Genomic DNA, 10,737 nt, shown 5'->3' on the forward strand with positions numbered 1-10,737 from the left:
TTTTTTTTTTTTTTGGAACCGGAGATTGAACTCAAGCCCTTGCACTTGCCAGGGAAGTCCTTATTCTACTGAGCCATCTCCCTGGCCCCTATAGGTCTTAAATAAGCACATAAAACAATGACCTTCAATCCAAGTCATATTTCCATAATAACTTAAGACACTTTCAAAGTCACTTGTAGCTTTAGAAATATGAATGAAACAACCATCATTTGATATAGACCAGCTAGACACCTTGAGTCCCAAGGATACAGTGTCAAGTCAAATAACATCATATAAACAATTTCTTTATTTATATTAAGCACAAATGAACATTATTATTATTATTTTGCTATTTTCTGGCTTTTTTAAAAAATGCATTTGGTTGTTATAGGGTCTCACTACATAGTTTGGACTCCTAGTGATCCTCCTGTTCTTAGCTACCCCAGTGCTGGGACTACAGGCATCCACCACTACGCCCGGACTCCATGGCTGGCTCAGCCTGTCCTAGGGGCAGCATGTGGTGCTGAGAACTGAACCGTAGTCTCTACACTTGCCTAAGCAGGTGCTTTAGTCCACTGAGCTATCTCACCAGCCCTCTCTTTTTTTTTTTTAAATATATTTAGTACAGGGTATACAGGCTCTCACTACATAAATTGGACTTGTAGTGATCCTTCCTGTTTTTCAGCCTTCCAAGCACGGGATTACAGGCGCATGCCACCAAGTCCAGTTTCAATCACCCTCTCAAAGCGCCCTGGGGGCAAGGCCGGCATGGCAGGCCTGCGATCGAACCCCTGGCCCTTGTTGTCTGCCTAAGCAGGTGCTTTAATCCGCTGAGCTATCTGGCGGCCCTTTTCTGGCTTTTTTGAGATAAGGCCTCACTATGTAGTCTAGGCTAGCCATGAACTCATCACGTAGCCTACGCTGGCATCAAATTCATGGTGTCCTTCCTGCCTCAGCCTCCCAAGTGCTGGGATTACAGGTGTGCACCACTACGCCTGGCAAAACCAAACATTATTATGTATGTTGGTTGGTCTGTTTTCCATGGCCTTCTTATGCTACCCTCAAAAACTGCTCAGCTTGGGCATGGTAGTGCATGCCTATAATTCCATCGCTTGGGAGGCTGAGGTAGGAGGACTGTTCAAGACCAGCCCAGGATATAAAGTGAGCTCAAGTCCAGCCTGAACTGCATACTGAGATCCTGTCTCAAAAAGACAAAAATCCAAAAAAAAAAACCCCAAAAACCAAAAATTCCCTCAATAAAATGTAATATGCTTTATCACAGCATAATTTATGATAGAACAAATTTTATACCAGCCTTAAAAAAAGTACTGGTATTTTATGTTAGTGAAATAAAGGTTTTACCATTCATATTATATCATTTTGAAAATATAAACACTTTTAAGTCAGCAGCTTGATTGACTTCACAAACAGCTACAAGGTGTCCTGATGGTGACACAGACCAACAGAGGACTGGGAGAAGAAAGATCAAGATTACAGGCCCAACTCTACTTGCTAAATGTGTTCCCTGACAGCTGTAAAGGCTTTGAGCTTCAGTTACTTTCTGTATAACCGGATGAGGACATCTGCCTTGCCTTTACATGAAAATCAATACCATGATGGCCAAAACCCAAACAAACCTCATCAGTGGTTTTCTTTGAGTAAGGGGTAACAGGTGGACTCTATTTTTCCTTTTTTTTTTGGTCGTTGTTGTTGGAGTTCTATTTTTTCTCTTTATACTTTTGAAATAAGTCTAAATGTACACAGCTGTCTACTGGAAAAAATAAAAATTTTAAATAATGTCTAAAAATTAACACTGGTGCTGCTCAGTGGCTAACACACAAGGTTGAGAGAAGGCAGAAAGCACCCTGAGCCTGAACAGGTGGCCAGTCTCATCCACAGCATGAGGAACAGAAGGACCGACACACACGCTGCGGCTTGCTCTCATGCATGCCGCTGGAGGACAGCAACAACCAGTGCCCATGCTCAGGACCTGTGAGCAGGGGCTGAGGGACAGAGGTCAGTACAGAGGAGCAGCCCTGCCAGGGGCTTTCTGAATGAACGCCTTAAGCTGAACGAAGAGTGAAAGCTTAAAACTACTATATAAGCACCATAGGTTGCATTCAGAAATATGACAGAAACACAAATTATAAAATGCATGTATTTCCTATGATTTCTCTGCTTTAAAAAAGGCACTGAGAAAGTCTTTCCTATTTTTATAACCTTGGTTTCTTTTTGCAAAATGGGAAGGAGGTTTTTTTGGGGGGCTACTTCATGCTGCCTTAAGGGGAGGTCTGCTGCCTCTTCTGGAGCTGGGAATTGAACTGCAGTCCTGTGCGCCAGACTGCATTAGCACAAGCAGCACTTTCAACAACTGAGCTATCCGGCAAAGCCCCTCTTTTTGCAAAATGGGAAAAGGTTTGTTTTCCAATTGTAATACAATTTTCTTCAAGCAGAATTCAAAAAATTATAAAGTATAAAACAAAAGTTATTACTAATTATTCATAATCTCAATACCCAGAGAAAGCTACTTTCACTAATCCCTAAGTTTAACTGATGTGAACAGCCTGTTTCTAATTATGCAGCAATAGTAAGACAGTCATAACCACCTGATGCTACACAGCCCTCAGGCCCGGCCAGTACAAACTGCAAGTTACAGCCTGTCTGCGACACACTGCAGGTTTTGAAGAAAGTACTCCCAAAGCAAAATTTTTTTTTTTTTTTTTTTTTGTGGAACCGGGGATTGAACTTAGGCCCTTGCACTTGCCAGGAAAGTGCTTATTCCACTGAGCCATCTCCCCGGCCCGCAAAATATCTTAATAATTTTATATTGATGCTGAAATAATATATCAGCTAATTTCTAATTCAAAAATGCTAATGTGGTTAGCAGACACTAATTTCTTCTGTCTCACATGCTCCCATCAGAACTGGTCCCTTTCCATGCAGACCCATAGTCCTCCACTGCAGCTGGCACTGCTCCCAGGAATGTCTGTGAAGAGGACAAATTCCCATCCCAGAATGACAGCCACATCTACACACGCAACCCTTGGCGGCAGGAAAAACGGTACTCTGAACCATTCCAATGGTAGAAACATCACCTTACCAGGCTTTTTTTCTAGAGTAGAGCAACTAGTTTATAGTTCTATCTGAGCTGAGTGTGGTAGCGCACACCTAGGACCCAGTACACAGAGGCTGAGGCAGGAGGATCAATGCAAGTTTGAGGTCAACCTGGGTTGCAAAATGAGTTCAAGCCCAGCCTAAACTACACAGTAAAACCCTGTCTCAAAAAGTCAAAAAAAAAAAAAAAAAGGAAAAAAGGGCTAGAGGCTGGGCCAAATAACTCAGTGGATTAAAGTGCCTGCAAGCAGGTGCAGGGGCCATCGGTTTGATTCCTGGGCCTGCTGCGCCAGCCCTATTCCCAGGGTGCGCTGAGACGGCAACTGAGAATGGGTGTGGTGGCATGGCACGCGCCTGTAATCCCAGCTCTTGGGAGGCTGTAAACAGGTGGATCACTACGAATCCAATCTAGTAGTGAGACCCTGAACACCCTGTAGACGCTTCCCTAAAATAAAATAAAAAAAAGGGGGGGGAGGGGGCTGGGGAGACAGCTCAGCAACATAAGCAGCTGCTCAGCAAGAGCAATGTACTGAGTTTGACACCCTAGACCACAAAAAGTAAACAAAAAGTCAAAAAATAAACAAAATTCATTTTTAAACAAATAAATAAAATAATATCTGAATTTAATGATGGTGCTATTTATAAAACCAGATTTTCATTTTCCTTTGTAAATGAATTCTCTCTAGTAATTCTTTGTGTTCTTAATTTCTGTTCTCCCTGCTCAAATCTTTCTCTTAAGAAGAAAGGAATAGGGTTAAGGTGAAAAGAAAACAAAAGCTTAAGACAACATAAAATATCAATAACTACTGAAGTACCCACAATACTTACTTGAGTTGTCTATTTAATTCTTCAACATAATTCTTTTGGTCCAAAATGGCAGCAATCTGAACATTCCTGGGGAAAACAGGAGCAGGTTGGTGATAGTTGGAAAGGTGAAAAAAATATTTAAATCATCTAAACAAAATCCAAGAGTCTTTCTTCCTTTGGTGGTATCAGGAGTCAAACCCAGGATCTTCACACTGAGCGTCAACCTCAACCCTTTTCTTTCTTTCTTTTCTTTTCTTTTTTTTTTTTTTTTGTCTTTTTGAGACAGGGTCTCACTATGCAGTTCAGGCTGGCCTTAAACTCACAGCAATCCTGCCTCAGCCTCCCAAGTGCTTATCTTCAGTCTTTTTAAAGCTCCAAACCTTTGCGAAAACACCCAGACTGGGTTTAAACTTCTCATCCTCCTACCTCAGCCTCCAGAGCTCTATGATGACAGGTATAGATCACCATACCTGGCTAAAATTCAGGAACCTCTATAATCACTTAGTGGGAAGCTATGTACTAAGTAACCTTTGGTGAGTAAATTGCTTCCTAATACCAGGCTTAACATCTCATTATATTTTAAATACAGTAAGTAACATTAGCACAAAACACAGTTACTAAACAGGTCTTGACAAACACAGCAATGACCAAAAGTCCTACTTTCTTTTAAATGATTTTTCCCCATATGTTTTGTAAAACGTTTAAAGAAAATACAAACAAAACAAAGCAGGAAATTCAGGACACACACAGACATATCATAAATGAATGGATGTCAAACCTCTCTGTAAAGAGTTATATTTAAAAATATAGCATGTGAAAGAACTTAGGAAAATCTTACCTTTCTTTATTTCCAATATCATCTTCATTCTTTAGATACATGGAAAAATCAATCACTCCAACCTGAAGTTAACAAAGTTATTTTTATTTAAAGGGAAAAATAACAGCACTAACACCCAACTGAACACTCTTCAACTCTCTTTGGTGTGTAACACACCATTCACAACTTGGAGCAACCCACAACACAGAGTTTGTAAACTCTGCATGTGGTACCAACCATGCTCACTTACTTGGGAATCTAAGTCCTCTCCCTTTACGCACAGGTTGGCATCGATCACGTTCAGGCCAACCAGCAGCCCGACGATCACGGCACCCTCCTCCTCCATCATCAGAGCGTGGTACTCATAGAACTCGCTACACAATCAGAAGAACAAGAAGCTGAAATCACAAAATTATTTCTAAAACTAAATTTTACAATCTTAGTGTTTTATGTTATGGGCATGGAAATCATCAAACCTATCTGTTTTCTTTTCATGGTTTTATTTTTTTATAGGACTGGGGACAGAAGCCAGGCCCAATGCTGCTAGCCAAGTGCTACACTGACCTGTATCCCTGGATGTCAGTTAGGTAGCTTGCTTGCTTTATTTATTTATTTATTTATTTATTTATTTATTTTGGTGGAACTGGGGATTGAACTCAGATCCCTGCGTTTGCCAGTCAAGCGCTTATCCTACTGAGCCATCTCCCTGGTCCCTAGGTAGCTTTAAATCAGCCTTTCTATATGCTAACTTTTCTTTTTTTTTTTTTCAGAACCGGATATTGAACTCAGGCCATTGCACCTGCCAGGGAAGTGCTTAATCCACTGAGCCATCTCCCCGGCCCCCCTAACTTTTCAAATTTAAATGCTGATATAGAAAATGAGACCGAAGGATATATATGAAGAATTCTGATCAGGTGTACAGGCATTTTACAGGTGCATGCCTGTAATCCCAGCACTCGGAGGTTGAAGCAGGAAGACAGCACAGTTTGCAGCCAGCCTGGGCTACATGGCAAGATCCTGTCTCAAAACACCAAAGAGGAGAGGGCCAGGGAGATAGTTCAGTAGAATAAGTGCTTGCCTGGCAAGCACAAGGGTCTGAGTTCAATCCCCAATTCCGCAAAAAAAAAAAAAATCCAAAAGAATTTTTGAAGGCTGGCGAGATAGCTCAGCAGTCTAAAATGCCTGCTTAGGCAAGCTTAGGCAGGCTCAGGAGACTGCGGTTTGATCTCTGGCACCACATGTCATGCCAGCCCTGCCCTCAGGGAAGGCTGAGCCAGCCATAAATAAATAAATATTTTAAAAAGATAATTTTTGCCCAGGAAGAGATGCAAAGAAAGATTAAAAGAAAGAGAGACAAATGGGAGGTGAGTGGGAAATGCCTGTAGTCCAAGCTGCTCAGAAGGCTTATGCAGAAGGATCAAAAATTTAAGGCTGGTAGTGGGTTGCTGAGATGGCTCAGTAGAATAAGTGCTTGCCTGACAAGCACAAGGGCCTGAGTTCAATCCCCAGTTCCGCAAAAAAAATAAATAAATAAAAAATAATAAAAATAAAAAGGGTTTAGGGGCCACAGAGATGGCTCAGTGAGTTCAATCCAAATAAATAAATAAATAAATACGATTTAATGGTAGAGTGCCTATCCAGCAGACCTAAGACTGTGGGTTCAATCCTTGCTGAGATAGGAGGATCATTGAGTTGGTGGCTAGCACTGGCTACCGGTGGTGCGCGCCTATAATCCCAGCACTTGGGAGGCTGAAAAGGAGGATCACTACAAGTTGGATCTATGCAGTGAGATCCTGTAGTCCCTGCAGACCCTGTCCTAAATACAAAAATACATAAATAAACAACAGCAGGCGTGGTGGCACATGCCTATAATCCCAGCATTCAGGAGGCTACAGCAGGACAACTGCTACAAATTTGAGACCAGCCTGGGATTGGGTTCAATCCCCAGCACCAAAAAAAAAACTAAGAAAAAGAGGCTACACTAATGCCTAAAATTAGGACTTGTCTATATATATTCAGAGGAACAGTTACCACTATCTTATGCCATCCAGTGCCAAGGATATTATTTCATCACTTCAATGAAGCTTGGGATCACAGACAGACTCAATGTTAGAAGTATGGTCATTCTCTTCTCACACTGGGAAATCCAAGGTGTAGACCCAGAGGCACAGGAGTACATGGCTATCCCAGCCGCAACCACCCAACAGCTCGGCCTGAAGCTCAGACAAAGCCAGCTGGGTGCAGCGTTAGCAGAAGAGCAGAGAAGGAAGAAACGCACAGGATTAAACCCCCAAACTCTGATGCAAGTCTCTGTCCACAGACTCAGCTGTCATTCAGAAGAGCGAAGGCAAGTTGCGCGACTCACAGACATCTCCTTGCCGCTGAGGCAAAGCTTACGGTGTTCTTATCTGGGGCTCCTTCCTGACCCATGTCTACCTACCAAGGTTTTCTCTCTCAGTCTTCCTCTTCCTTTTGTTTTGTGCCACCTTATTGTATCTTATACATCCTTACATTTTTACATCCCAACTCCTTTGCACAGACAGGACTCAATAAAAGAAGCCATGCAGATGAGTGTGGCCACAGGCACTGACCTCAGGAGATCTCTCTGGATGATCAGGCAGCGTAGGTAGTCGGCCATTTTCTTTTGCATGAGGGCCAACCGCAGCCAGGCCCTTGCTCTGCCCAGTGGGGTCCTAGGAAGAAGAGGCCCCTGGTCAGAGCACGGCCTCGCACTGGCTGAGTCATGGGCTGCCTGTGCTACTTCGCTGAGCCACAAATTAGCACAGGAAAGAAGCATTTTATCATGGATTTGTTTTTCCCTCTGTAGACTGAAGCCAGCTTTAGGAGCAAATAGTGGATCCCCAGGAGGAGGCAAATCCACTCCAGCAGAACATCTAAACAACATTTTAAACTTGGAAGAAAAGATTCTGAGCACCCAGGAGGGCTTATGTGAATTCCAGGCCAGCCTATACTACATAAGGAAACCCTGTGTCAAAAAGACAAAAAAAAAAAAAAGCTACCTTTTACATGAAAAGTGAAGAGACTTTTGTGGGGAAGGATGAGCAACTAATGAGATTACTTACTTAAGACCCGGTAAATCCCGCACACTGGCTCCTATTTCCTCTGCTTCTGGGTATAACTTTTCCACCAGTTCTAAAGGGCCCCAGATGGTTTTGTTATAACTCAAAAATGATTTTTTCACTGGAAAAAAAAGAGAGAGAGAGAGAGCAATGCACACAGTTTCAACATAAACAAATGTAGAAACTTCTTTAAAATGTATTCTTAACACACTGTTGTCCAGACACCTTCCCACCAGCCACCATCACATGGCCTTGTGCACCAGTATCCTACTCAGTCAGGACCCTGGAGCCCACACTACTTTTTGCCATGTCAGAAAAACCTATCTCAGCCAGTTCTGGGCAGTAAATTAGGTTAAAACCAGCCAGGCTTAAACTGGGTGTGCTGAGGCCTACAATCCCAGCACTTGAGAGGTTGAGGCAGGAGGATCACTGTGAGCAAGGCCAGCTGGGCATAGGAGAGTTCAAAGCTAGCCTGAGCTACACAGTGAGACTTTATTAAAAAAGAAAGAAAAGAAAAAAAAGAAACTCCACCCAAAGCACTACATTTTTTCTTTATAGTCTAATATTTGGGGGCTGGGGAGATGGCTCAGTAGAGTAAGTGCTTCCCTGGCAAGCGCAAGGGCCTGAGTTCAATCCCCGGTTCCACCAAAAAAAAAAAAAAAATCTAATATTTGGGTCATAGAGAACCAGTGACTGCTGTCTGTTTCTTTCTCAGCTCTGATCAGCATGTGGCAGAGACAGTGCGTCACTGTGTCTGTCTACCCTAAGGTCCTCAGGTGCCCCCTGGAACAGGCACAAGGGTGAGTGATGGAGATAGTCCCAGCATAAGGGAGCTCTGCAGTAACGCTGTCAGATGAGAAGGTCTTTGAGGATGGGGCTCACCAGGCAACTCAGGCTGCCTTGAGTTCACTTTGTAGCCCAGGCTGGTCTCAAACTTGTAGCCATCCTCCTAACTCAGATTCCTGAGTACTAGGATGACAGGCATGTGCCACCACACCTGTTTCTATTTTGTGAAATTTTTATTATTTTTGAAAAAGAATTTAATTATCTTGGCCAACATTTCAGCAAAGTCCAATTCAACAGGCTTAGGGCAAGTAAAAATTTTTAACATGCTAGTTTTTTTTTTTTTTTTAAATCAGAGTTTAAAATACACAGAAGCTTTTCAGAAGGGAAATTAGAATTAAAAAAGACCTGACAGGGGCCGGGGAGATGGCTCAGTGGAATGAGCGCTTGCCTGGCAAGCCCAAGGCCTTGAGTTCAATCCCCGGTTCTGAAAAAAAAAAAAAAAAAAAAAAAGACCTGACAAGCCCATGGCTTTCCAATGTGTATGCAGAAGCGGGGAAAGTGGCACAGGGGGCCACAGCTGCTGGAGGCCAGGACAGGCAGCAGAGAAGATGTGGGCTGGCATCAGGCCCACACAGGTGCAGGAGAGCCTATGGTACCCAGAGTATATTTCTACTATTTCTTAGGTAACTTTAAGAAATTAAATATTTTTTTTATTTATTTTTTTTTTAAATTTTTATTTATTATTTGAGAGATTATTTGAGAGAGAGAGAGAGAGAGAGAGAGAGAGAGAGTGGTGTGTGTGTGTGTGGCCAGCTCAGCCCACCAGGGGGCGGGGCTGGCTGGCATGTGGTGCTGGGGGATTGAACCGCGGTCCCCGATGCTTTGCCAAGCTTGTTCTAAGTAGGTGCTTTAGACCACTGAGCCATCTCTCCAGCCCCAAGAAATTAAATTTTTTAAAAAAGAAATTATTTCATCATTAAACAAAAATCAACAAGTTCATTAATAACATCATAGGATTTCTTAAGCTTTGATAACAAGGCCTTATTACTTTTCTGAAGTTCACACAATTTGGGTGGGTTTTTTTGAGTCAGGACCCTGATTTGTTATTCAGGCTGGCCTCCAACTTGAGGTGATCCTCCTGCTTCAAGCTTCCATGTGCTGGGATTACAGCATGTGCTACCATGCCTGGCTTCCTCTTTTGGTTGTTACAGCTACCCAATGTTCATGCTCTGTAGTCAGAACTCCTAGGCTCTCCTTGCTTATCCCTGTTAATAAGCCAACAGCAGCACAATTCTGCTTTCCAAGTCACAGTGGCACACAACTGACACAGTCCTCTCCTTAGAGGCTGAGCGTAGGAACTAGGGGCCAGAGCTGACAAGTAAATACACACACTATTTAAAATTAAATATATAGCTCTGGGGCTGGTGAGATGGCTCAGTGGTCTAAAGCACCTACTTGGAACAAGCTTAGCGAAGCACAGGGACGGCAGTTCAATCCCCCAGCACCACATGCCAGCCAGCCCGCCCCCTGGTGGGCTGAGCTGGCCACACACCACACACACACACACACACACACAGATAAATAAATAAAAAAATTAAAAATAAATAAATAAATAAATAAATATATAGCTCTGCCGGGCACAGTGGTGCACAGGTCAATGGTAGAGCATTTGCCTGGAATGGACATGGCCCTAGTTTTGATTCCCATTACCAAAAAAATAGAAAACATTTTACATGAAACAATAATTCAACCATGATATGCCAAAGATGTTTGATATTTAGACAGAGAAAACCGAACTGCATATGTTGCTGGGTAATAATAAGCTTCTCTTCTGGAGGGTTAACAACCAAAGTTAGCAGTTCAAAATTGGAGCAAAGGAAGGGCTACAAGGTCAGCCAACATTTTGGCCCTAGCCTTTCAAGGTCAGTGAAGACTTGGGACATAGGAGAACCTGCACTGTAACAACATGTAGCTCAGTTGTACTACAAATTTTCTTATCAAGAAGATTATGGAGCCACAGAAGAATGTGATTGATGATGTATAGTATGCCTGGGGAGAGTCACATGGAGAGAAAAAACATGCTCTCAGGCTTTCAGGGAAAGCAAATTGGTCAAGCAATGGCCGTGACTCATCCTCATGGCTGACACTGACAAA

The 10,737-nt window shown here is 42.7% G+C and overlaps 1 protein-coding gene across 7 annotated transcripts in view; it reads right to left on the bottom strand.

Annotated features, from left to right (window-relative positions):
* Positions 1 to 10,737, bottom strand: part of Rufy2 (RUN and FYVE domain containing 2) — a 35,913-nt gene that overhangs the window by 19,224 nt on the left and 5,952 nt on the right. For all 7 annotated transcript variants that reach the window (XM_023716213.1, XM_023716211.1, XM_023716210.1 and 4 more), the window contains 5 exons: positions 7,801 to 7,918; positions 7,309 to 7,410; positions 4,968 to 5,091; positions 4,739 to 4,800; positions 3,922 to 3,987 (listed from right to left, as the gene is read on the bottom strand). In XM_023716213.1, the coding sequence (XP_023571981.1) occupies positions 3,922 to 3,987; positions 4,739 to 4,800; positions 4,968 to 5,091; positions 7,309 to 7,410; positions 7,801 to 7,918 (472 nt within the window). The remainder of the gene's footprint in view (positions 1 to 3,921; positions 3,988 to 4,738; positions 4,801 to 4,967; positions 5,092 to 7,308; positions 7,411 to 7,800; positions 7,919 to 10,737) is intronic.

The sequence above is a fragment of the Octodon degus genome, unplaced genomic scaffold (genome assembly GCF_000260255.1).
Source record: "Octodon degus isolate 3935 unplaced genomic scaffold, OctDeg1.0 scaffold00046, whole genome shotgun sequence".
In the NCBI taxonomy this organism is placed as follows: domain Eukaryota; kingdom Metazoa; phylum Chordata; class Mammalia; order Rodentia; family Octodontidae; genus Octodon; species Octodon degus.